Source organism: Notamacropus eugenii, chromosome 7 (assembly GCF_028372415.1).
Source record: "Notamacropus eugenii isolate mMacEug1 chromosome 7, mMacEug1.pri_v2, whole genome shotgun sequence".
Taxonomy (NCBI): Eukaryota; Metazoa; Chordata; class Mammalia; order Diprotodontia; family Macropodidae; genus Notamacropus; species Notamacropus eugenii.
In genome coordinates this window covers 54,427,592-54,455,584 of record NC_092878.1, presented here as the reverse complement: position 1 = coordinate 54,455,584, position 27,993 = coordinate 54,427,592, and the positions used below count along the sequence as shown (strand labels likewise).

At 42.9% G+C, this 27,993-nt stretch overlaps 1 protein-coding gene across 1 annotated transcript; it reads left to right on the top strand.

Annotated features, from left to right (window-relative positions):
• Window positions 1–61: 61 nt before the first annotated feature.
• TUBGCP4 (tubulin gamma complex component 4) lies at window positions 62–27,993 on the top strand. The gene is given in 19 exon segments (XM_072624776.1): window positions 62–290; window positions 5,643–5,771; window positions 7,592–7,714; window positions 8,150–8,203; window positions 8,657–8,713; window positions 10,748–10,827; window positions 12,278–12,479; window positions 13,326–13,491; window positions 13,813–13,937; window positions 14,550–14,600; window positions 15,813–15,918; window positions 16,265–16,372; window positions 16,912–16,985; window positions 16,987–17,051; window positions 18,386–18,563; window positions 19,360–19,494; window positions 20,706–20,822; window positions 27,066–27,205; window positions 27,755–27,993. Coding segments are annotated over 19 exon segments (2,001 nt in total). The 5' UTR covers window positions 62–212; the 3' UTR covers window positions 27,768–27,993.

Sequence of the window (27,993 nt, the reverse complement as noted above, 5' to 3'; positions counted from 1 at the left end):
GATTCCATTGGCAGGGAAAAGGAAGCCCTCGCGCTGGCCGGTGCCTTTTTCTCTTCCTCGAAGGAACTGTCTTTCCCGGCTAGTTGATTCGGCCGGAACTACACTTCCCAGCGGGCCTTGCGCACAGCGGCTGGAGCAGCGCTCCTCCCCCGACGGCCGGGGGAGCTCGCGCCGGCGGACGCTGCCTCAGCGGCCCGCTGCCCGCCGTGGGGATGATCCACGAGCTGCTCTTGGCTTTGAGCGGGTACCCGGGTGCCATCTTCACCTGGAACAAGCGGAGCGGCCTCCAGGTACGGCCCACCCTGAAGGGAGCGCTAATTGGAACTCCACCTGACGGGGAAAGCAAGGGGCGGAGTTAAGAGTGCCAGTGTTTAGGGCCGGGGCGGGACCTGGGGGGGGCGGGGTAAGGCGGTCAGAGGGGCGGGACCCTGGGAGTAGGGAGCGTGGACGGACTGCGGGGCCTGCGGTGGAGGAGCGGGGGGCGGGGCTTGGCCTGGGAGCCGCTAATGAGGGGGCGGAGCCTGGAAAAGGGCGGGAGGGGGTCGGCTCCCGGGGCTCTGGCGCGGGCTGGGGTAGAGGGGCGGGGCCACGACCGGGGTCTGCGCGAGAGGGCTGAAGAGAATGAATGGCCGAGGGAGAATTGTGTCACTTCACCCTGCCTGCCTCAGTTTCCTCATCTGTAAAATAAGCTAGAGAAGGAAAGGGCAAGCAGCTGCAGCGTCTGCCTAGGAACCCCAAGACGGTCCAAGGTGATTGCGGACCCTGCGCTGTGTTTTACGGTAACCAGCCCGGTCTGTAAGAATTAAGAAATGAAGCAGGCGGGTCAGACTTCTCCGAGGTCCGAGGTCCGCCCCCGCCTTGGCCGCCTCACAGCAGGGGTCCCCTGCCAGGCTCAGGCTGCCCTTTGACCCGAGCCCCCCTCCAGAGGCTCTGACCGTGCAGCCCCTCCTACGAGCCTCTTCTCCCTTGGACCCCCTGCTGGGAGAAGCTGCCCGCGCTGCGCCCTCTTCGTTCCTGACCCTCTGCAGTCCGTCTCTTGACCCCATCATTCAACGAAACTAGACTCTTCAGGTTACTAATGGTCTCTTTATTGGCAAGTCCTTGCTTCAGTATTTGACGTTTTACGCCCCCCCCAGCCCCCAGCTCCCGGACACTCCTCTCTCAGTTTGTAATACTTAATTTCCCCCCACCCGACTTTTGCCTACGTATGTGACCACTCCTCAGCTCCCCGGATGCAGGTGTGCCTGTGCCCTCTCCTTTCTCAGGGACCTCGTTATCTTCCCCACGCGGATGGCATCCTGCCTGGATATGCAGCCTTAGTCTCTTTCCCTGCATAGACACCTCACACCCTGCCCGTTAGGTATTTTAAACCAGGTGTTTTATAAGAAATTCAAACTCCACGTGTCCAAAAAGCCCTCCTCTCCATCCCTGAATCTCCTTTTCCTCCTGCTGACTTCCCGGTTCCTGTCCAAAGCTCCGTCTCCCCCAGCCCAGATCCAGCCTTCCCTGTCCTTCTCCCTCTGCCTCTCACACCCAAGCCGCCTCCTGAATGCATCCTCCCCGGGGTTCCCTTCTAAAACATGGACCTGACCATTTCCCTCCCCTGCCCAAGGAGCATTCCTAGCTCTGGCTGGGCTCTAGGCTCAGACTTCTCCACCGGGCATGGAGTATACCCTCACAGTCTAACTCCGGAGTGATCGATTAGACATGAGTACCCTTGACGCACTCCCTTGCAGCCAAACTGAGCCCATGCAATTCCCTTTCCCCTCCTTGTGCCTGTCACAGGCTGTGCCCTCTTCCTGGAGGCCCTTAGGTGCCATCTCCTCCATGAGGCGCCCGCCCGCAGCTGCTAGTTCTCCCCTTGAAAAATTGTATTGTGTACGTTCTGTATTGACTTGCTTGCAAATATGTCGTATCTCCGCAGTGGAATACTTAGATCCTTGAGGAAAAGGACGATTTTTCTTTGCCTAGCACAATGCCAAGCCTATAATGAGAACTTAATAAATACTTGCTGATTGATTATCTGCTCCTACTTGCATGCTAATGAATGCTGCTAGAGGAAGTCCCAGCACTGCTAATTAGGTCTTCCACAAATGGATATTACTTAATCTTGACTTGGCCTTCACTTCTGCTTGCCAGTTCTCTTCCCTGATTGACCTTCTCTTGTACTTGTCTCCCACCCCTTCCCTGCTCTCTCTAGACAGCAGGTCTCAACTCACACTTCACTCACAGTTCAGGACTGTTCATCATGAGCTTCCTCTTCTCCTCTGTGGAATGTTAAGGGAATTTGAAGATCTTCTTTGACCATTAATAGACACATAGAGCCCTGGCTACAGGGAGTTTCTAATTAAGTGCTGGGGCACCTTCAAGCTCCTGAGCACTCAGCCAATCAGATGCCAAGTCTTTGTTATATATTCTGGGAGTAGGCATTTGCTTTGGGGGTCCACTCATAAGAAGGATCTTTGGATTTCTTTGATTTCCTGGTGGAGACTCTGAGTAGCCATATGTTCGGAGCCCACACATCTCCGCCCCACACCCCGACTGCTCCGATGGCTGTGCTCCCTCAATCCAGTGATGTACATAAAGTGTACAGCAATATTGCTTTACCCAGACTGTTGGAGTTCTGTATGTCTTTGTGCTAATTTCTCTGCTTGCATTTTCTCCAAGTTCAGGGTGCTGACTTTTCCCCTGAACTAGTGAATGTAATTAAAGTAGGATTGTTAACCCCTTTTTGAGCAGTCTTTCCTTTAAAAGCAGATCAAAGAACCTGTGCTAGCAGGCCATCCTGGGTGTGCTAGGGTGCTTGCTAATATACTCTGTTACGTACTTCAAATCATCTCGGTGTTATCCTCTCCTTTGCATTAGTCAAGGAAGAAGACATGGCCCTTCTCTTCACTAATGCCAAATCCTCTACTTCAGAGATTCCTTGAACTTGGTTTTTTTTTTTTAACAGTTTGATAACATTTTCAATATAATTAGTTCTTTTGGCAATCTCATGCTTTTTATTTTTGCATATTTACAAACTTTTCTGAAAAAGGGGTCTTTGGCCTTCACCAGACATGATCTGCCAAAGGAGTCCATGACACAGTAAAAATGAAGAAGCCCTATTCTACTAAAACCTTTGATCACCTCCTCTCCTATCTCCTCTGGGAACTTGCTCTTTCAGATATCTCTTTGCTCTCCCAAATTTCTAATCTCTCCCTGTCCACCGGCTCTTTCCATGATGCCCCATAAACATGCCAGCTGTTTTCTGTTAAACTTCTAGAAAAAGCTGTCTGCACTCATTGCTTCTACTTTCTCATTTCCCACATGTTTTTCAACCTCCTGCATCCTTGCTTCTGTCCTCACCACTTGGCTAAAGTTACTGTGTATAAGGTTACCAGTGATCTCTGTATTATTAATTCCAGTGGTCTTTTCTCAGTCCTCATCATTCTTGACTTCTCTGCCTCCTCTTTCTGACTTTCCCATCTCTGGATTTGTATGACATTGTTCTTTCATACTTCTCTTCCTCTCTGCTCTACCCATCCTTCTCAGTCTCTTTGCAGGATCTTCATCCATATCCTCCCGTAAGCACTGTCCCTGGGTGGGAGCACCACAGTGCTGGGTCCTGGACCCTCTTCTCCTTTACCTCTACTCTTTTACGGTGTTCACCTCTTGTTCCCGTGGGACCAACTATTATCTCTTGGCAGATAGCCCTCATCTCAGTCCTGAGCTCTGGTGCCACGTCTCCAACTATCCGTTAAACAACTGAAACTTCATTCTTCCTTTAGCCTTTTCGTCCCCCAGGGATCAATCTGTTGGTAAGTCATACCTCTTCTGCCTCCATGACATTCTCACCTACGTTCTTTTCTCTCCTCTCATGGGAGCCTTCCTACTTGTGGTCCTCATCACCTTTCACCTGGACTATTGTAGTAACCTCTGATTTGCACTCCCTCCCTTTTTTCAGTCTGTTCTTTTTATGCCAAAGTCATATCCTTAAAGAATAGGTTTAACCATGCTACTCTTCTGCTCATGAAGCTTTAATGGCTCCCTGTTGCCTCTAAAATCAAATGCAAATTCACCAGTGTATGCCTTGAAATTGGAATAACTTTCTAATTGTTCTCCTTGCATCTGGTCTCCTCTTCTTCAGTCCACCCTCCACAGAGCTACCAAAGTAATGTTCTTAAAGCATATGTATGATCTTGTCATTCCTCTGCTCAAGGAGTTTCAATGGTGATTTTTTGGCACTGGAAAAAAATTCAGACTTTTTTTGGGGAGGAGGGGAAGGGATCAGAGACACTTAAAGCCCTTCCCAGTTTGGCTCCAGCTTTTTTTTACACTAGGGTTACATATTACTTTCCTTTACATACTAAATGTTCCATCTGTACTGGGTTCTATTTATTCTTAGTAGAGAGCACCCCATCTCCTCTCTCTATGCCTTTACCCATGCTGTGCCCCATGCCTAAAAGGCTTTCCTTTTTCATTTTGCCTCTTGGGACCCCGCTCTCTTCAAGCTTCAGCTCAGAGGATAAGATGCCTCTTCCCATTTCCCATTTGTTGATACCCTTCCCCCATGACTTTTTATACATTTTGTATTTACTTATCTGTATTGCTCAGTATGATGTAAACTCCTTAAGAGCAGATGCAGCTGCATTTTTCCTCTGTTGCTCACCGTGCCTGTCCCAGAGGTGCTCAGAAAGTGGTCGTGAAATTGAAGAGCTCAGCCAAGGAGAAGGAGTCGGCGCTGTTCTTCCTCTTCTTTTTGAATTTTTTTGTGTTTAACCTGTGGTTTGGGTGGATTTTTTCCCTAAACTTTCCAAATTTAGCAACTTAGAAAGTTGTCTTATTTATAGACTTTCTCATCTTTGGTATTTAGTGAAGTGATAGGGTTTGAGAAGAGGAGAATTCTCTTACTTTTTTTGTTTAATTTCTTCATACAATTGCCTTGCATTGTCTCTTGAGTAGTTTTTTTTTTTTTTTAAGTTTTCATATGCATATGTTGGTGTGCCTCTTCATATCCCCTACAACTAGCACAGTCCTGGGCACACAGAAGGTGCTTGGTAAGTGTTTATTCATTGGTGGAATGTTAGAGATGGCAAGGCTGAAGGGATTAGGAAGGAAAAGGTAATTGCTTATTACATAGCTTCCTTGACCTCCTTCCAGATTATGAAAGTCCATTCAGGTGATGGATTCAAAATGTAGAATGAGACATTTTTTAGACCTAGACAGTACAAGAATTTGTTTGGCCCAACTATACACATTTATTACAGGGGTTTTGTTTTTCTTTTTTTCTTTTTAATGAGAGAGAAGGAGAGAAAGAAAATAAATGCTTGTTAATTGAAATTTTACATTTAAAAAATAAACACCATTTTCTTTTTAAGTGATATTTACATGAACAAAAAAAACTCAGTTTTTTATAGTCTATGATGAATTTGTTATAATCACTTTAAAAAGATCCCAGTAATGTGCAAATAGTTATATTTTACAGAACTCTTCTGATAAATACACCTCACAAAAGGCAGAATGAGGAGAAAAAAATGTCATCATAAAACATTTGGAGAAAAACATCCTGTCATTATTGTAAAGCATTTGGAGTATCCTCAGGGTGGGAGTCAAATGAATCAGAGGCATCTGTGTCCTTAATGTTGTTACCACTTTTGTAGGTGTCACAGGACTTTCCGTTTCTCCATCCGAGTGAAACCAGCGTCCTGAATCGACTCTGCCGCCTTGGCACGGACTATATTCCCTTTACAGAGTTCATTGAACGATATACAGGCCATGTGCAGCAGCAGGTGGGTGGTCGGCCCTTGAGGACAGTGGTGATGTTTTTTATACGTCTTGCATTTGGGCTCAGAAGAGCGCCAAGTATCGGTAGTATTAATAGTAACATTAATAACAGTGTTACGAATAATATTAATGACAGGAACATTTATAGAGTCACTGAATTTGAGAATTAAATAGCCCAAACTCTTACTACAAGCAGTCCTTGAAGACTTCTAAAGGGAGAGAATTCATTACTTCCTGAGGTAACCCATTCCCTGCTTGGATAGGTCTAAGTCAGGGGCGGGGAACCTGCAGCCTCATGGCCACATGTGGCCTTCTAGGTCCTCAGGTACAGTCTGTTGATTGAGTCCAAGTTTTACAGAACAAAGGAGATATGTTCTGTGAAGTTTAGGTTCAGTCAAAGGGCCACTTTTGAGGACCTAGAGGACCACATGTGGCCTTGAGGACACGGGTTCCCCACCCCTGGTAGATGTTAGGAAGTTTTTTCCTGACATTGAGTATAAATTTGCCTCTCTGTGATTTCAACTCCTAGCTTCCTAGAAGCATAACAGATCCATGTGATGAATGAAAGAGAGAGTCCTGTGGAAGATGGAATTCCCCTAAGGTTATTTACAAATGTGTCGTTATTTGAATTGTTTTTCCTGTAAGTTCTGGGAGTTTTTGTTCTACAGCATAAGAGTCAGCAGCGTACGATGTGAAGAGTGCTGGGTGGGGATCTGGTTCTGTCACATACTTCCTATGTGACCTTTGAGGAAGTAACAGAACCTCTCTGGTCTCAGAAGAACATCTGTCTATGAGTGGCATTATACACATTAGAAAGAGAGAGAAGGGAGTTGGAGGCTGGTTTTAAATTTAGACTTCTGGCTGGGCTTTTGCTCAAGTTGGAGTTAAAAATATGGGTTCCGCAGATCCAATAGTTCTCAAGGAAGATGGATTTTTTTCAACAGAGGAGGAATTCTGTCCTTTTTCTTTTTTCATCACATAGTTTTTATTCTTCCTTAAGGCAAAGGGTTAAGAAGGTTCTGGCTTAAAATAAACATGACATCAGTTTTGGAAGGTGGGAATAGGAATTATGACTCACACTGATATAAATATTTACAAAATGCTTTCCTCGCAACATCCTTTTAGGTAGGGAGTATAAATATATTTTTCCCATTTTACAGAGAAGTAAACCCAGGCTCAGAGAAGTGAGGTGACTTTGCTTCAGGCTGTTCACCTAATCGGTCTTGGAACCAGCACTAGAGTTCAGTTTTCCTTTGTCTTAGGACCAGTGCTCCACACTGCACCAAATCTGGACTCAGTCCCCAGTTCTACCTCTTGTGACCTTGGACAGATCACTTAACCTCTCTGAACCTCTTCCTCATCTCTGAAGTGAGAAAGTTGGACTGGATGAACTCCAAGGACCTTTGGTGTTGTCAATCTGTGGTCCAACAATGTTAATGGGCAAACTATTTCCCTCACTCCGTTGTATGTTTCTTCTTACGGAGGTTAATTTGACACAGCTATTCAAACATCAGCAGTACCACTAATAATGACGTAATAACAACAAAAAGGATAGTATTTAAATAATACTTAAAGGATTTTGTAAAGCACTTGACAGATGTACCATTTGGTCCTCACAGCAGCTCTGGGAGGTAGGTGCTGTTAGTATCCTCATTTTACAAAGGAAACTGAGGCAGACAGAGGAAGTTTTACATGTCTAGGGTTCCACAGCTAGGAGGTGTTTTGAAGCCACATTTGAACTCAGGTCTTTGTGACTCCAGGTTCAGCACTTGATCTGCAAGTCCCAATCCTGGAGCTAATTTAATTAGCCTTTGTTTAATCGCAGGATCACCATCTGTCCCAGCAAGGCCAGGGTGGATTACATGGAATTTATTTGCGGGCCTTCTGCACAGGTCTGGACTCCATCCTGCAGCCATATCGTCAAGCACTGCTTGACTTGGAGCAAGAGGTGAGGTAGAGAAGAGGAGAAAGAGGCAGGCAGTAATGCCCCTGAGTCCCCCAGTTTTCTCACTAGACCACATCCTTGGAAAGAAAATGCGGTCCTCCCTCCCCACCATAGCTTGTCTTCCTTTAATTAGGGTTTCAGAATTGGGAAAATGCCTTTAATGAGCATATACCACTATAAGCTCTCCGTATTGTTCATTTAATGATCAAAGTAACTTCTTGCCTCTGTAAGAGGTTCCAGGGTATTCTGTGAACATTTTGCTTTCAGTTTTTAGTGACCTGTATCACTTTAGTGACCCTGTATCACTATCTTCTGTGGGAACCTAAAAGCACTCATTACCACAAGGTCTGTTCTCTCCCTCTCCCCAGCCAGTGTTCTTAGGTCATAGGTTAGAAACTTTTTGAGATGGTGTTTTTCTAATTATGTTTTTTATTGCAGTTCCTTGCTGACCCTCCCCTTTCCATATCACATGTCAATTACTCCTTGGACCAGGTATCTTTGTAGATAATGGAATATCTTGGGTTCTTTTTGTCTGTTCTCTCAGTCTTTTAGGTATATTTGACTAATCTAGTATTTTGAAGAGCTCTCCTACTTCCAGATTCGGAATTTGAATCTAAAATTTTACATTTTGTACATTTAATCTGCTTTATTATATGAGCATTATTTCATGAATTCTGAAGATAAATCGTCTCTTAACATTTGGTACTAAAGTTGTCCATGTTGATGTTATACTGACTATCCTGCCAGCCTCCAAAATAGGTGTTTCTAGCTAAAGATAGGCTGAGAGGAGTAGGCCCTTTTTTTGCCTCTTCTGGCTGGAGTTGATCTCTCTATCTTCATTCAGAAACGCCATCATTTCCAGAGCTTATGTTTATACTCCCTCTCTTACATTTGGAACACGTAAGAGATTACATTAGATTAATTAACTTTTGCTTTGCTTTGTAGTTCCAACTTCTTTTTCCCTCAGTGATGGTTGTTGTTGAACAGATTAAGAGTCAGAAGGTAAGCACTTCTTTTATTCTGGTTAATGATGTACGTAATTCAGTGTGCTTAGTGATTTGCACCACATAGATTTCTTCAAACTGTTGTGTTTGGGGGAACCATGAAATTAGACCTCAGAAGGAAAGGCATCATACATGTTGATCATTGATGGGAGCAAGGAGCTTTTTCCTCAAGGTCATGCTTCAGTATTAAGAGGTCACCATGCCTAAGTCATTCACCTAACTTTGTTAAATGTACTTTTTACTTAGGTTGTTGCTAGTATTACTGTCATGGAAAAATTGATTCCAAGTATTCTGGGAGACTGTTGGCTTTTGGGATCTGAGCTAGTAACTCTGAGATCAGCAAGTGCTGAGTAGATTACCTAGTCAAGTTGGGTTGTGAAAAGTACCCTCTGGCTCCCTGAGTCCTTTTCTCTTGAGTTGTTATAAGAACAATCACAGGAAGCAGCCTTGAAAGTAGTATAATTTTTACAAATTCATCCACAGCATTTTAAAAAAATCTGCAGTGAGACAGTTGGGTTGCATGTGACACACTCCTGTCCTCTTTCCCTCCTTCTACACACTCCCAACCCCAGAGATATTTAATGAGACCTTTGTAAATGTCACACAGATGCAGAATACATATCAATACTAATGTATATGGGCTCCCTCCCTCTTGCCCCCTTCTCTTTCTCTCCCCCCCCAACTCTGATCTGTCTGTCTGCCTCTCTTACACATACACACTTGTACTTATGCATACACATACACACACACACACACACACACACACACACACACAGAGTAAATAAGTGCCACTTCTTCAGCTAAAAAGCCCAACCAGATAATTTAGACCAAAGAATTGAATGAAGGGTAGGACTCAGTCCCACATAGAGGTAACCATAGCACAGAGGCAAAAGTATCTAATTTGGCTTCTTTCTTTGATGAATTGGACCAAACAGTTGCCAGCCCTCTACTTCATTTTGTGTTGTGTAGACACATACCCAGCTGTATGCACAGTGAGTTGTTTAAGTGCATCCCCTCCATTCCTGGAAGCCTTGTGTGGGCTTCTTCATGGACCTCTCTACCCCTGCAGCTTCTTTACACTCCCCTGTCCCCCCAAAATGAGAAGAAAAGTACCACCATGAATGGAGTTACGAGCCAGATGAAAATTTTCTCTCCTTTCCCATGTTACCCTTCTCTGTCTCATTTCAATTGGGAAAGGAGAGTGAAAAATCCAAGAAGAGCTGGTGGTTCACTCACCTTCTTTTCCATGATGGGCCTAGGGATGCTGTGGGCTGAAGTTCAGCAGAAATAGAAAAGATTTGCACATTTTACTAGACTTCACTCTGCACAATTGGAAATGTGCTACATCCATGTTTTCCTTTCTGACTACAGAAGCAAAGATAAAAACTCTCTCCTTAAAGAAGCTGATGGGGGGGCCGGTAGTTTTTACTTCTGAATTAACATATTCATTCTTGGCTGATGAATCTAGAACCTGTAATCTAAACATTTAAACATTCTTATGCAGTATCTTTGTGGAGAAGTTCTACTTTCTTCTTCCAGAACAAGCTAATAGGCATATCCCCAAGTAGATCTGGCTCAGGAGGAGATTGACTGACCCATTCAGTCACTTTTAGGAAACCCAATGGAATATGTAGCTAGTAGCACCTGCAAATATGGGGATCCAGGAAGGCTTCTTGCAGAAGGGGGGACTGTAGCTGAGACTTGAAGGATCCAGGAAAACTAGGAGGCAGAGGTGAGGAGGAAAGATTTCCAGGCATGAGTGATAGCTGGGGAAAATGCCTGAAGTCCAATGACAGAATGTCAGCAATGAGGCCACTGTCACTGGATCAGTGTGTGCGTGTGTTTGTGTGTGTATTGGGGGAGTGAGATGAGGGAGTCACTATTGATGTGTAAGAGGTAGGAAAGGACAAAGTTATGGAAGTGCCACTGGAATTGATTCAGTAGGTCCCTCCTGGACCAATCACAACTGAATGTACAATTTAAACTGTGCAGCAGGCACTGTATAATTTTTAGAAGTTTATCTTTTCCACAGATTCATGGGTGTCAGATCTTGGAAACGGTATACAAATACAGCTGTGGGGGACTGCCTCCTGTACGCAGTGCGCTAGAAAAGTAAGTCACAAAAACTTAAATAAGATTGACACAGTTCATCAAGACCATTTTATTTGCATATGATCTAAAACTTCTCCAAAATAGTTAGTAATAGATGGGACTGAAAAGCTAACACTGAGCAGATAGGTCTATATGATCAAAGTAGGAGAGGCCAGGATGCCAGCCAATAAAGAATCCAGGATGGTACTACATAAAAGAGAATGAATTAGTGTGGATGACTTTAAGGTCCCTCTGATTGTCAGATCCCATCATCCTTAGGGTGTTACCATTATATATGCTGGGTTTTGCTTGGCTATATTTGAGTATATCTTTTAAAGTAATTGCTATTTTCAGTCAGTAAGTCAACAGGCATTTTATTAAATGTTTACTATTTGCCAGGCTCTTTGCTAAGCCTGAAAATACAAAGAAAGGTAAAAATACTGTCCCTCCTCTCAAGTATCTTATTTTCCTAATGGGAGAAACAACTTTTAAACTATTTACATATAAGATATTGTTTATATGGAGTAGTTGAAAAGTAATTTCAGATCAGCCACTGGTATTGCGGAGGGACCAGGAAAGGCCTCCAGTAGATGGTGGGATTTGAGCTGAGTCCTGAAGTAAGCCAAGGGAGCCAACATGTGGAGAGTAGAAGGAAAAACCTCCCAGGCAGTGGGACAGCCTGTAACAAAGCATGGAGTTAGGAGAAGGCAGGAGCTGCTGGATCGTAAAGTATATGGAGAGAAGTAGAGGATAAGAAGACCGGAAAGGTAAGAAGGGGGCTAAGCAGAGAATTTTCTGTTTGATGCTGGCGGTGGTAGGGAACCAGCTCATATTGCCCATTTTATCTTACCTTCTTTAAAACTTGAAGTTAAGCTTCTGTCCTGGGTGGAAAGACTGGACTCTGATCTCCAAGTTTCCTTCTAATTCTAATATTTGGTTACTGCACAAGAACATCTTGGAAATACTTGAGCTAGTTCTGGAGAGGGTGCTTGATCTTCTCTTTTCATGTATTTTTGTAATGCTCCATTTCTAATTGAGTCATCCTCCCTTACCACATCCATTCCCTTCCTTTTTGGTGAAACAAGAGAAAAGGAGCAAACTGCTTTTGCTGGCAGAGAAACAGACTTCTCTGAGCTCATCTCATTGTGTTTTAGCAGGAATTTTCAGCTCTGAAACTCTTACGCAGGGTGAGAATAAACAATATGGAAAAGAAACTGTCAAAATAGCTGAAGGACATTTTAAACTTAATATGGGAACTTTAATTATAAGAAATTTAATGACTAATTCCAAAAAGATAGGAATAAAAATGGAATGATTATTTTTAGTGTAATGGACAGTTTCCCTTCTGACTCACCAAATTCTTACTCAGATCTTGGCCAGTACCCTCTAGTGACGTCCCAGAATGGCCTGGGTGTTTGTGCCCAGCAAGGGCTTTTATGGCATTGGTTTTTCTCTCCCTTTCTCCACTCAGGATCTTGGCAGTGTGCCATGGGGTCATGTACAAGCAGCTTTCTGCCTGGATGCTACATGGCCTCCTCTTGGACCAACACGAAGAGTTCTTTATTAAACAGGGCCCATCTTCTGGCCTTGTCTCTACTCAACTGGAGGAGGAGGAGGAAGACCTGGGCATTGGAGGCCTGACAGGGAAGCAGTTACGAGAACTTCAGGACCTGGTGAGGATTTGAAGGGAAAGGCAGTACATTCCACCAGATAGTGACCCCTTCGCCCTCTCACATGAGCTTGCACTGAGCCTGCCACCTCGGTGCCATCTGAGCCACTTCCTTCAGCCTGTCCCTCCTGATATTTGCCTTTGTCTGAATGAGGTTTGCAGGATGCATGGGAAAGAGCGCTGAAGAGTACAACCCCCACCTCCTTTGCTTGTTTGTCTAGGTCCAGACTTAACCTCCCTGGGGCCTATTTTCCTCGTCTCTAAAATGAGATTGGACTTGATCCAGTTCCAGACCCGTGAGTCTATGATAATCCATTAGGCTGGGCAGTTGTGAGGCCTTCTTCATACCATACTAATACCATACTTAGGAAGTGGACAGCTCCTTAAGTTGTGTCTCTCTGGCAGCTTTTTGATGCAGCTCAAGGTCTTAATTAGGATTCACAAAAACCTATATAGATGCCAGTGTATTACATAAGAATCATAAATTCTTGGAACTGAGCATAATAGGATTTTTTTTTTAGGACTTCACAGGTCTAGTCCAACCTACTCATTTTACAGAGGAAGGAACTAAGGCTCAGAGCAGTTGAATGATTTAGCTAGAGTCCTGTAACTAGTTAATGGCAATGCTAGAACTAGAACGTTCATGTGTTGTGCCTCTCCTGCCTGCTAGCCACTAGGCTAGACTACCTCCTTGCAAGCACAGTACATGCCTGGCAGGTGGGAGTTGTACATCCCTGGGTTTAAAGTCCCTATTGCCCAATATATTAACTATGGAATATAAAGGATGGAGATAGATAGAGTTACTGCATACTTTCTTGTTTCCTTTGTCACTCTGTATCTCCTCACCCAGCGCCTGATTGAGGAAGAGAACATGCTGGCCCCATCCCTGAAGCAGTTTTCCCTTCGGGTGGAAATACTTCCTTCCTATATTCCAGTGAGAGTCGCTGAAAAAATCCTGTTTGTAGGAGAGTCTGTACAGATGTTTGAGAATCAGAATGTGAATCTGACCAGAAAAGGTAGGAAGTCCTGTCCTAACATCTCATCCCCAAGAGCTGGTCAAGAGCAGCTTTTATTGCCCATTGCCTCATGAGCCAAGGCAGTGGTCAGTGTAGTACATCATATTTTGAAATAAATCTTGTAAGAGGGCACCATGATGCTTCTTGTCAGAAATCTTCAAAGCAAGGGAAGTGGCACCCAGTGGTTAAGAGCAAAAATTATTGCCCTGTATTTACTAGACCCTGGTTAGTTAGATTGTCTATAGTAACAAATGAAAGAATCAGAGCGTTGTTGATAGCATAGCTCCGAGGGTCTCTCCTCCTACTGTCCATGATACACAGGATCTATTTTAAAGAATCAAGAAGACACCTTTGCTGCCGAACTGCATCGCCTCAAGCAGCAGCCTCTTTTCAGCCTTGTGGATTTTGAGCTGGTGGTGGACCGGATACGCAGCACTGTTGCTGAGGTTTGCCTTTTAAGTGTCTGATCCAGCATATGTTTTCTGAGGGGGTGGATTGACCTGGAAAGATAGAGAGTGGAGCACAGCAGCTGCTTCTTCTAGCTGGCACTAGAGACCAGGGTGAAGAAATGATTCCTCAGGCCAGACGCTTTCTCCGTCTTTGGGTTTTAGGAATGCTGCCATAGTAAGTGTCCTTCCCTCTTACTGAGCTCAGTCTCTTATGGGACATGGAATGCCTTGCTAGCTGCCTGACGGTGACAGAGACACAATCCACTCAGCATCTTGCGTCACAACGTTTTCTTTAGTTGAAGGCATAGATGAGATCTTTGTTTCACTTTGTGTGTGTATTTCTGCTCCACGGGAGCCTGGGACCAGATTGGGTTTTCCACTAAAGAACAAAAGGACGAAGGGCTAAGCTCTCTTGCTGCTGCCATCTGTACAGGGTCTAGTAGCAGGTTTTCAGAAGGGTTTTTTGTAGACAGTTTATTGTCATGATCATATGAGTAGTATTCTTTCCTGAGTCATTCAGTGGAATATAGAGCAGCTTTTTAAATAAAGAATCCTCCTTTGTAATGGTGTTCTCAAAATGGGATTTCACTGATGTTCTTGTTTCCTCAGCATCTATGGAAACTTATGGTGGAGGAGTCAGATTTATTAGGCCAACTAAAGGTAATAGTTTCATTTATTTTTCTTTATTGTTAAAATGTAACTAACAGGAAATGACCTTTGCCTTCCCTAACTCTATTGATTTGGGGAAAAAAACCTACCCCTGGATTCTTAGGATGACCTTGTATACTCTTCCCCAAAATGAGCAGCCCATTGCTGGGTGTCATCTGAAGGAATAATTCCTTCCAGGATTTGCTTCTGTAAATACAAACATGATTGTAGAGATATACCATACTGTAGGACAAAGAGATAGACATAAGTTTTCTTGTAATTTTATCATTTGTGTTGCCACCAAGTAAAGATATCAAATATACTGTAATCTTCCTGGCTTAACAGCACCACTAAAATTTCTCTTCTTGATATGCCTGTTTAGAGGGGCAGAAGCTCACATCCATCTGTTGGGGACAGGAAGGAAATGACACTGTGTTCATTGGTATGGGGAATTCCCAAGGAAAAACATTCTATCAGTGTATATCAGTACCTTCTCTGCAACTCCTTGTTTTAGAGAATTTATGTGGAGGTTGAGTGATTTGCCCAGGGTCATACAACCAAGATCTATCCCAAAAGGGACTTGGACCCAGGTCTTCTTGACTCTGAGGTTGGCTCTTTATCCACTGTACCATGCTGCCTCCAAATCCATGTGTTAGTTGGGTCCTAATTAAGGAGACAGCTCTGCACTGTTTCTAGTTTAAAAGCCTTTCTACAGTCTGGGAACCTACTTTGCCAGTGTTACTTCATACTATTCCCTTTCATGAGCTCTGTGTTCTGACCATTATGATAACTAACTGTTCCCAAATGCTTCGTCTCCAGCCTCTTTCTTCTCACATGAGCCATCCCCCCCCATGTCTGGAATGCATTCCTTTGTCATCTCTGCTTTGCAAAAGTCCTCGTCTTCTTCCTTCAAGGCTTAACTTGGGTTCCACTTCCTCAGGGAAGCCTTCGCTTATCTCCCCAGTTTTTAGTGCTTTCTGCTCTAATTTATCTTTAGTTTTACTTATTTAGGTAAATATTCCATCTCCCAAGTAGACTATAAGCCACTCAACAGTAGGGGTAATTTAATTTTCTTCTGTGTGTTCCTCTCTCCTTGGACAGTGCCTTATACATAATAGGAGCTTTGTGAATGCTTTAATTGGATTGAATTCAATTCCTTGGATAGCGAAGAATTCCTAAGACTTGTGTGATTGTTGACTTGTATACTGACATTCTTTTTCAAAGATCATTAAAGACTTTTACCTGCTGGGACGAGGAGAACTGTTCCAGGCCTTCATTGACACAGCCCAGCATATGTTAAAGACACCGCCCACTGCAGTAACTGAGCATGGTAAGTACTCAACAGAAGAGTGAATGACTAAGTTACTTTCCTTGAGAGAAGAGCCCAACTCTCAGCTTCTTCATTGAGGGCTTGAGGGGCAGCCTCCTTACCTTCTGTTGCTGCCTAGGGAAGCCATTTCAGTGGGCCTGGATAGCTTCCATCACACTGCAGTCATCTCCTGGGACAAGCAGCCACATAACCAATGATATCTGTATGAAATGGTGTGGTCTGGACCCCAAAGTCAAATAGTGTTTGTTCCTGATGGTCAGGCAGGGTTGGATGGGAGAACATTTCTTCCAGGCTTCATCATATAGCCAGGTGCTATTATTTGCTCCTTGTTCTTTCTCTCTGCCAGATGTTAATGTGGCCTTCCAGCAGTCTGCCCACAAGGTGCTGTTAGATGATGACAACCTCCTCCCTCTGCTTCACCTGACAATTGAGTACCATGGAAAGGAACATAAGGGTATTAATTCCCTTTCTCTCTCCTTCGCATATCATTGTTCCTCCCTTTTTTCCTGATGCTGCTTCCTTCTCTGAAGACGCTTATATGGTTTTCATCTTAGAGTTATCTACCTTTAGCACTCAGGGGGTCCTAAGAAATCTTCTAGTTCAGCCTCTTCATTTTAAAGATTAAGAAACAGGGATACAGGGTGGTTACACGACTTCCCGAGACTCATGAGTGGCACAGCCAGGATTGGAATCCAGACCACTTCATTAGCAGCCAAGGGTTTTTTCATTATGCCATGCGTCAGTTCTTGTCTTATTCCAGCTGCCTCTGTCTCTAAAGACAACAAAATAATCGCTAAGATCTACCAAAAAACCTGCCTACACATTGTTTCCTTGCCCTCTGCCCACTATGTTTTCCTCCTTGTGTCTTAGACATCCCCCTGGTTTTTTCTCTCATGTTATTCATGTGCATTCTTCTTTCAACAAAACAAGTTGTCTGTCTTAATTAGACTGAAGTTTCTTCATTTTCTTTTTCTTTTTTTTTTTTTGCCTTAGATGTTACTCAAGCACGAGAAGCACCTTCTCGGGACACCTCTCCCCGAGAAGCCCCTGCGTCAGGCTGGGCAGCCCTTAGGTCTTTCCTACAAAGTGCAGTGGCCTCTCCACATTCTCTTCACTCCTGCTGTCCTGGAGAAGTAGGTTTACAAGACCTCTGTGAGCTTTTTGCTAGCAAACACTAACTATGGCAGGGAAGATAGAGGCCCTCTGACCAGTTGTTAGTAATCTGCAGGCCCAGGAGATACAACTTCAAGAATCCATCCATCTCCACCCCAGTCTATTTAACCTGCAGATGCTGACCTAAAACTGTTTAGAGAACTTCTGGTAAAAGAGCCCTTGGGGAAGTAGTATGGTTTAGTAGAAATAGCATTCACCTTGGAATCACTAAACCTGAGTGTGAATCCTGGTTGTGCCATTGGCTACCTCTGTGTTGATGGGCAAGTCATGTAAAGCCCCCAGGCCTTAGTGTCCTCATCTGTTGAATGAGGGGGTTGGATTCAATGACCTCCAAACTCCTAGGTCTTCCTCATATGCCATGTTGCTTCTGTTTTTGAAATTAATTTGAGGTGGCAGTGATCGGCATAATAAGCTTGATGCTGGATGTGTCCTTGAGCCCTTTGAAGAAGGCAGGTTTCAACAGGGATTATTTTAGAATTGAAGGAAATTAGGTTTCTTATTTTTCTGTGTAAACTCATGCCAAGATGAGAGGTCACATAGTTCCAGTTCCCCTAGGAATCAACTCTTCTTCCAAGTGCTTGTCTTCAGTATGTGTCCTCTGACATTTCTCCCATGTCAGCAGCTGTCACGACCTAGGGAGGAATAAAAAGTTTAGAATCACAGACTCTAGAATTGGAAGGGACCATACAAGTTATGTAGTACAGCCTCACTCCCAGGGCAGGAGTTCTTTCTCTGAAAGAGTAATTCAACCACCATTTGGATATTTGTGGAGATAGGAAACTCATTCCTTTTCAAAGAACGTTGTATCACTCTCAGACAGCTAACCATTACATAACATTAAGAGTTCATCATGCACATGGCACAATCCTGAGCCCTAAGAGATTGTGGAAAAAACATGCCTGCCTTTGAGGGGTTTACATTCCCCAAAGGCTGGTCACCTGTTGTTTCTCATGACCTCTGTATAGTTCAGTGAACTTTGTAAGGCAGGTGTTGTTTGGCATGACTTGCAAAGTAAAGGTAGAAGGAGCAGAGGCTGTTTGGAATGCTGGGCCTCCCATGAGTGAAATGGAAAGTTCTGGGACAGAAACATGCATTGGGCTGAGCCTCAGGAGAAAGGAACAAGGACTTTGCCTCCAGTAGAGAGGGCCCTTCTCTGGCTAGCTTCAAATCCTTTCTTTTTGAAAATGGGAAAGAAAAAGGGAGGAAGAGGAGGAATCTGGGACTTGACTGAGGGGAAAGGGGAGGTAGCTGGGAATGGAAGAGTCTAGCTTCACGGTGGTTGTTTTGGACCCAGGTACAATGTTGTCTTCAAGTACTTGCTCAGCGTACGACGAGTGCAGGCAGAACTGCAGCACTGCTGGGCTCTCCAAATGCAGCGCAAGCATCTCAAGTCTAACCAGAGCGATGCCATTAAATGGCGCCTACGGAACCACATGGCCTTCTTGGTGGATAATCTTCAGTATTATCTCCAGGTCTGTGCTGAAAGTTGAATGGTACATGGGAGATGAAGAAAGGGCAGGAGAAAGGTCTTGCAGGGATGTTTTATTCTTGCCCTGGGGGAACGCTCATGAGAGAAAAAAATTGGCCGTGGTTTTTAGGATTGCTATGTGGAATGGTATTGATGAGGCATAAGAAGCCCCAGAAGCACTAACAATCTCATATGAGCAGCACCACTAAGGCACTTATTAAGTTCTTGTGGATAGGATGACATTGGCATCACCCTAAAATCCTGCTCTGTTTTGTTGTGACAGGAAGCTGACCCTGAGATTTTTTGCAAGTTGTCAGTAAAGTGCAAGTCCTGACCATATGACCAGCCTCACTAAGTTAGGAAAGGCTTCACATTAGATGGTTGATTGTCAGCTGATGAATTGGTTTGGTCACAGCAATTCACAAAGACTGTCTGCTAAAGTATAGAGTGGTGGCAATATAATTCACTGAAGGAAGCATCCTCGGGATGAAATCTCAGGTCTTTGGCATCACTGAAGTTTTGGCTTTTTGAAGTGTTCCATAAGTCTTTAAATTTTAATAAAATGTAACTGAGTCAGTCAGTATGAACATAAAACATCTGCTTTAGTGACAGGAGGCTGGGTTGAACCAGGTTTTCAGCTTTCCCTACCAATGTCATGCCACATAACAAGGGCTTTCTTGGTCAATTCAAGAGCACAGGGGAGTTTTCTGTGTTTTATTTTTCAGATGCCTCACTATCCTTTCTCTCCTAGAGTGATTGTGTCCCATAAAATACTTTAATTACTTCTAATTCTCCTTCAGGTAGATGTGCTGGAGTCTCAATTCTCCCAGCTCCTCCATCAGATTAACTCCACAAGGGATTTTGAGAGCATCCAGTTGGCTCATGACCACTTCCTGAGCAACTTGCTGGCTCAGTCATTCATCTTGCTGAAACCTGTAAGTGGGGCTCGTTTGGCTTTCTGAAGTTTTTATAGCACTAAATCTTCCCCTTCTTCAGATGCTGATTGAGTTGACAAGACAACAGGCTTCCATTAATCAGATCTTTATTCCCCATTTTTGTTGGTATTTCGCAATATTTATAAATAGGAGACAGCACAGATGATATGTATTCAGGTTTCTGAGATAGACAAGGAACAGAAGAATAGTCTAAGGCAAAGGAAACAGAAACTGCTTTACATTAGCGTGTATGTGTGGTAATGATGAAAAGTAAGAGTGAGTGAAATGCTTGTTCTGCTAAAGATGTCTGTGAACTATTAGGATGGGGGTGGGGAACCTCTGGCCTCCAGGCCACATGTGACCCTCTAGGTCCTCAAGTGTGGCCCTGACTGAGTCCAAGTTTTACAGAGCAAACCCTTTTATTAAGGGGATTTGTTCTGTGTGGTTTGGATTCACTCAAGGACCTAGAGGGCCATATGTGGTCTGGAGGCTGCAGGTTCCCCACCCCTGCATTAGGATCAGCTGCCTGCCTTGGATGGTTTGAGTTCAGTTCTACTTTGGAGAGGGGATGATGGAACTAGAACTTCATCAACAAGTAGTCCTTTAGCACCTGCTCCATTAAGGCTGTATATCAGACAGTCAGGATCCAAACCTCTCAAGGAGATTACAGTGTAATTGGGAAGACAGATTATGCATACAATTGTATTGTTACTATAGCACCAAATAAATGGCACAGCCAGTAAATGCTAGAGTGCTTGGTAAAAATTAGGGCAGTCAGGGTTTCATGGAAGAAGTGGGTCTTAAGTTAGGCCTTGAAGAAAGACTTAGAGAAATGGAAAAATAAAAAGAGGAAAAAAGAAGTGTATTTTGCACATGCCATACAGGGGATATATAGAATGAATAAAGACATTCATGGATTTTCTGTGGCATGTTCAGGAGATAATGACTAGAAACTGGGAATCCCAAAGGGTAAAGTAGTTTTGAGTAACTAAAGATAATGAGTTGTTCAAACATACTGAATTTGAGGTACCATAGGACATTCCAATTGAAATGAATATATCCAGCAATCAGAGACATAAGCCTGGAGCCCAAGAAGAAAGGTTAGAATTGTAGGCGTGTTCTTGGGAATAGAAGACCCTGAATCCTCTAAGCTGTCATTCCCCATAACATGCCCATTTTCCTTCTTTTACTATTTTTTTTTTTTAATATAGGTGTTCCACTGCCTGAATGAAATCCTAGATCTCTGTCACAGTTTCTGCTCACTGGTCAGCCAGAATCTGGGCCCTCTAGATGAGCGTGGGGCTGCCCAGCTGAGTATTCTAGTGAAGGTAAGTCTGCCAGAATGGAGCTGGACAGGGACAGTCCTGACAGCTAGAGAGTAAGCTGCCATCCTCTTCTGTGGAATTTATTTAAATGAAATTTTGCTTTTTTTCAATTAACCTAAATCTACTTTCTCTCCGTCCCACCTTCACTCATCAATGAAAAAGAAAGTAAAACAAAACTCTTGTAATAAATATGTATAGTCAAACAAAACAAATTTCCTCATTGGATAAGTTTAAAAAAACATTAAAACAAAGAAAAGGAAACTATAAACTGATATGTCTAATGAAAACAATACAAAATGTTTCAATGAAATATTTACAGGTAGACTTCAGCAACATAGCACAGACATGTCAGTATGACCACGTTGGATTTATAGCAAGAAGGCATTGTTTGTTAGATATTAGTAAAACTATAAACCTAACTGACCATGTTAATCATAATGGCAAAAATCATGATTTTATGAGATGTAGAAAAGCGTTTGACAAGATACAACACCCATTCCTGTTTGAAAAAGACTAGGAACTAGCACAGGAATAAACGTATTTTCCTTAATTTGAAAAGTAGTATTTATCTATAACCAAAGCCAGCATTATATGTAATGATAAACTTATAAGTCTTTGAATCAGATTAAGGGTAAAGTAAGGATGTCCATTATCACGACCACAATTTGATAGAATGTTGGAAATGCTAGCTAGAGCAGTAAGACATGAAAGAGAAACTGAGGCAATAAGCATGGACAGAAGAAACACAGTTACACTTTTTGCATATGATGTAATGGTTTACATAGAAAGCTCGAGAGAGTTAACTGAAGAATTAATTCAAACAACTTCAGCAAATTTACAAGATATAAAATAAACCCACAGAAATCATTAGCATTTCTGCATATTACCAACATAACTCAGGAGGAAGAGGTAAAAAGAGAAATTCTTTTTAAATAACTACAGAATGTGTAAAATACTTGAGAATCTACCTGCTAAGGTCATCACAAGAACTGTATGAATACAACTACAGAACACTCGTAACATTAAGACAAATCTGAATAATTGGAGAATATTCATTGCTCATGAGTAGGCTGAGCCAACATAATAAAAATGACTGCTGCCTAAATTAATTTACTTCTTTGGTGCCATTCAAATCAAACTATCCAAGGATTACTTTATAGAGCTAAGAAAAATAATAAAATTTATCTGAAAGAATAAAAGACTAAAAACCTCAAGGGAAATAGTGATAAAAAGAGGGAAGGAAGCAGGCCTGCAGTACCAGATGTTAAACTATACCACAAAACAGTCATCAAAATTATTTGGTACTTGTTATGAAATAGGCTGATCAGGAAAACATATTAGGTATATAATATATAGAAGCAAATGAGCCCAGTAGCTTAGTATTTGATAAACCCAAAGATCCCAGGTGTTAGGGTAAGAACTTGCTATTTGACAAAAACTTGGGAAAACTGGAAAGCAGTCTAGCAGAAACTAGTAAATAGTTTAAACATCTCATACCGTATACCAAGGTACTAGCCAAATGGGTATGTGTCTTAGACATAAGGGGTAACATCATAAATAGATTTTAAAAGCAAGGAAGAAATGACCTGTAAGATATTTGGAGAGGGGAAGAATTCATGCCCAAACAAAGAACAGAGAGGATCATAGGACAGTTTTGATTGTGCACAAAACCAGTGCAGCTAAAGTTGAAAGAGAAGCAAAAATGGAAAAATATTTACAGCAATTTTCTCTGATAATGGACATAGTTCTAAAAATTAAAGGGAAATATTTCAGATTCACAAGAATAAGTCTCCCAGTTGTCAAGTGGTCAAAGGCTATAAACAGGCAGTTTTCAGAGGAAGAAATCCAAGCTCTCAGAAGTCAAATGAAAAAAATGCCTATATCACTAATAATTAGAGAAATACAGATTAAAACAGCTCTGAGGTTCCACTTCATGTTCCTCAGTTTGGCAAAAGTGACAAAAAAGGAATATGGCAACTGCTGGAAAATATGTAGGAAAATAGGCACATTAATGCATCATGTCAGTAGAGCTGTACTTGGTCTAGCCATTCTGGAAAGCAATTGGGAGCTGTGCCCCAAAAGTTAGTAGTTTTCCCTAACCTTTCCCTTCCCTCCCTCCTGAATATATCATACTTCCCCCCTCTTTCCATTCTTTTAAGATCACCAAGACATCAGCAAAACCACTCCCAGGCTTTGCCTAATTAGATTTCATATGACTCCTGGTGATGATAGGATTCAGGTGACATATCATCTCCCCATGTTTGCATGTAAGCAATTACACTTGTCTAGGCCTTTTTCATTGTTCATTTTTGTTTACCTTTTTATTTTTCTCTTAACTCCTGTGTTTGAACTTCAGAGTTTCTACCAAGCATTCATTAGGAATGCTTGAAAGTCCTCTGTTTCATTAAAAGTCAATTTTTAGTCCTGAGTATGATACTCAGTTTTACTGATGTTATTTTTGGCTCTAACCTTAAGTCTTTGGCTTTCTGAAATACTGTATTCCAAGTTCTCCATTCCTTATACTGATGGCTGCTAAATCACGTATGCTTCCAACTGTGGCTCTTTGATATTTAGATTCTTTCTTTTTGGCAACTTGGAGCATTTTTTCTTTGACCCAGAAGCTCTGGATTTTGGCTATGATGTTCCTGGGAATTTTAGTTTGGGAGTTTCTTTCTGGACGTGATTGGTCGATTCTTTCCGTTTCTGCTTTGCTCTCTAAGTTCCAAGAGATATAAGCAGTTTTCTTTTACGAGTTCTTGAAGTAAGATGTCTAGGCTCTTATTTTTGTCCATGGGCTTCAGATAGTTCAATGATTCTTAAATTTTTTTTCTCCTGATGAGGTTCCCAGTTCAGTTGTTTCTGCTGTGAGATTCCTTGCATTTTCTTCTATTTTTTCCAGCCTTTTTGACTTTTAATATTTTTTGATGCCTCATAGAATCATTGGCTTCTTTTTGGTCCATTCTAATTTCAGGAAGTTTGTTGCTTGAGCAAGGATCTGCACCTTTTGTGCCAAGCTGTTCATTCCTTTTTCAGTTTGTTCATCCATAGTTCTTGTTTCCTTTCCATTTTTTTCCTCACATGCTCTCACTTAATTTACAAAAATGCTTTTCATCTCTTTTTTTAAAAACTCTTGCTTTGTCTCTTCCAACAATTACAAGAGAGTTTGTGCCCAAGGTGTATTTTTCTTCTAGGCTTTGCTTTTAGATATTTTGGAGTAATCTTTTCATGGAGGCTTGTCTGGAGCTTCCCTGCCACCATAATAGTTACTTCCTAACTTCAAACTTGATGTTAGGCATGGGCCCTCCACACTTCTGGAGGGAAGGTCTAGGCAGATCCTGTGGCTGCTTTCTTGGAGTATTGAACGTTGTAATTTGGGGTGTCCCCAAAGTGGTCTGATCCTGAGCAAAGTCTGATCACTGCCTCTTGATCTGAGCTCTACAAGATCCTGCCCTGGGTTTGGATCTGAGCAGCAGTAGGCTGCTGGACTTTACCCTACCAGCTACCTGGAAAGCTGCCAGTTCAGAGTGATGGAGTTGTCAGCTCCCCTTTGGTCTAGAATTCCCACGAGGGTTATTCTTCTACAGGTGATCACACTGGGCTAGAAGCTGGCACCCCATTCTGGGACCCACATCATTACTACTTCTGTACTCTCTGGTTTAGGATTACCACCCCCTGGGACAGGTTTCCTTCTCAGTCTGCCAAGAATCTGTGACCCAGCATTGGGTAGTGGCTACCAAAAGTGCCAGTTAACACCTGTTCCTGCTTTCTGTATGCAGTGCCCTAATATGGGTCTGGGGTTTCCTCTTGCCTTAGTACACAGTGTCTCCCTAAGAGCTGCAGTATTTCATGCCTGGGGTGCTCTGTACCAGACTTCATCCCCAGTATTCGCAGACCTCTCCATCTTTCTCCCTAGAATGACTTGGAGTGGACAAATGACTCAGTGTTACTTTTCCTAGATTTACCCATCAAGATTCAGTCTGGTGAGTTTTCTAAATTTGTTTGGAGTAATTTGGTTTTTTAGGGGATGGAGCTTGTTATACTGCTTCATGCTACTCTGCCCTCTTGGCTTCCTCCCAGAAACATCTTAAAATTCTACATGTCTAAAACTGAATTCATTAACTTTCCCCAAAAAAGCTATCCTCTTCTGAACTTTCCTGTTACTGCTGAGGATAACACCAGACCTAGATCTCATCCTCAAGTCCTCACTCTCTTTTACTCCCCATATCCAATCTGTTCCTATGTCCTGTTGATTTTACATCAAAACATGTCCTATATCCCTCTCTTCTGACACTGTACCTAATGCTCTAGTACCTGCCCTTATTACCTCATTCCTTTTCTATTGAAATAGCCTACTGGTTGATCTCCCTGCCTCTAGGCTCTCCCCACTCCAGTCCACCTTCCTTCCATTCGTCTCCCAAATTAATCTTCTTAAAAGTGCAGATTTCTCCATGTCAACTTCCTACTCAGTAAATGTCAATGGCTCCCTATAACCCCCGGGATCCAGTATAAAACCCTGTTTGGCATTCAAAGCCCTCCATACCCAGCCCTCTGCTGCCTTTCTACCACGTACTCTGTGATCCAGTGTCACTGGCCTCCTTACTCCTCCTCCCACATGATTTTCTGTCTCCAAACTGCAGGCCTTGTCATTGCCCCCTATGCTTGGAATTCTCTTTCTGGTCATTTCCATTTCCTGGCTTCAAGATCCAGCTGAAACATTGCCTTCTCCAGGAAGTCTTTCTTGATCCCCTTCAGTGGGAGGCCTTCCTTCTCTGGAGAATTTCAGATCTACCACGTGTCCAGCTCGTTTGTACACAGTTGTTTCCTCCTTGAGAACAGAAACTACCTTGTGCCTCTATCCGTATCTGAAGTGCTCAGCACACTCCAGGCACAATAGACGGTTAACAAATCCCTACCGGATAACTGACACTGCCTTCTGGTTCCCAGAGATGGAGGCAGTTTCCTTGACATTGTTTTAATATTTCTTGTCTCATGAAATCGTTCTCTTTTCTTTAGCCCGTTCTGATTTTCATGGAGTCTTTTGCATGGGTACGGTTGTTCTTCTTGTTCAAACTATTCATTCTCTAATTCTGTGTTCCATCCAGTTCTTTTCCTCTACTGCTTTTATGTATAAAGAAAATTGTTTAAGCTTTCAACTTGGCTAACGTGCAACTTTGTTTTGCATTACTAGACATACTTGTAATAGGTTTTGGAGTTTTTTGCTTTCTTACTGGGTTTCATAAGGAGTGAAGGGAATGTGTGAATTTGGAACCCCCGCAAAAAACAAGAAAAAGTCTTTGTGCATTGAAAAAGTAAGCTCTTGCATCTTCCTTTCTAGGAACTTGTACTCAAGCTGTATTTTTCTTCAAGACTTTGCTTATAGATGTTTTGGAGTCATTTTTTTCTTCTGCGTCTGCTTGACTCACCAATAATTTGTTATGGTGGGATTCTTCTTTCTGTTTGCTCATTTTTCCAGCTTACTTCTCGATTTCAGTCTTTATGTGAAGTCCAGACTGGGCTATATTTGTGTCCTCTTGGGTCTTGATGCTGCATTTTGGGGGGTATTATTGTTATTCCAAGGTCTCAGGGGAAGTTCAGGCTGGACCTGCAAGCTTCCAGTGCTCCCAGAGAGGTTTGATCCAAGGTGAAATGAGTGCCTTCCTCACGATCACAGCTCTGCAGGTTCCTGGCCTGGTTTGGGGTCTGAGCAACACAATTGGAGGCTTGCTGCTTACTGGAGTTCCAGTGGACTGCTGCTGGAATCAGCCACTATCACAGGAAAGCTCTGCAATTTAGGATGACAGAACAAAGGGTGCCCTTTGGTCTAGAATTCTTGCCTTGGTTATTATCCTACCAGCTTCAGACTAGGCTTGATGCTGAAACTGAGACCCCTTCCCACCCTCAGCTGCCAGCCCCACTCCCCAGATCAGGGCCACATAGCTTGTTTCTCAAGTTGTTGCTTGCTCAGTGCATAGCCTGGAGCCTGTGACTGCTCCTTGGCCTGTAACACCATCCCTACTAGGTACAAGACCCTTCCTCGCCCACCCTGTATCTGTGACCCAGCACTGGGTAGAGCAGTCAGTTGGCATTTGTTACTGTTCCCTGCACTTGCCCTGGTGTACAGCCACAATCAGTCCCCTGGACTTCAAGGCACTTCCTATGAAACTCTTCATCTTCTCCAGCTATAGGTAAAAGAAGAATGAGGTTTTGGGGTGAATTCGCTTGAATCCCTGTTATTCCTTCCTGCAGGGTTTTAGCCGTCAGTCTTCACTCCTCTTTAAGATCCTTTCCAGCGTCCGGAATCATCAAATAAACTCAGATTTGGCTCAACTACTGCTACGACTGGATTACAACAAGTATTACACCCAGGCTGGTGGGACTCTGGGCAGGTAGGCACAGGTTAGGTATTCAGCTGACTAGGTTCCTGGAATCATACACTGCACCGGAGGGATCTTCTACTCCAACCCCCTTATTTTACAACGAGGAAATTGACACCTAATGTCTCAGACTGCCCAAAGTCACATAAATAGCAGTACCAGGTACTGAATTCAGCTTCTCTGACTTTATATCCAGTGGGCTGCCCTCTGCCTGTGTCATGCTGCCTCCTGTAAAAAGATCAAGCTTTTTTATACTGAACAGTCTCTTCAGTACGATTTTTTCTCCCTTCTTATAGTGTGGGTTTGTGAGCAAGAGGGCATAGTAGGAATCATTTGCTCAGTTTTACCATTTATCTTTCTTCAAACTTTTTCCTAAAGAGAAAAAAAAAGACTTCTTTGGTCTTAGTAATTTTTTCTAAGCCTCCTCCCAGCTGATCTTTTGATGGTAACAGAAGACAGGCTAGGAGCTATCTACGATTCCTTGATTTTGAATGTGAAACTGTCTCACATCTATAGTTTCTTTGCAGGAAAAGTATGTGATGGTGTCTTTTTCTTTTGCAGTTTTGGGGTATGAGCCCTGTGGTTGAGATTCAGGAGCTAAGTTGGCAAGATTGCAGTTTCCATCCGTCCAGAGGTGATTCCGTCTGTTGCTGAAGGTTCATGGAAACATTCTCTTCTACTTTTATAACTGAGAAATGCAGTTTAATCCACTCTCTTGTCATGAAGCCGTTAACTTGTACTAAGGATATCATTTGTCACCATTAAAAAAAAAGTTAGCTTCATTATACATCAAAACAAAA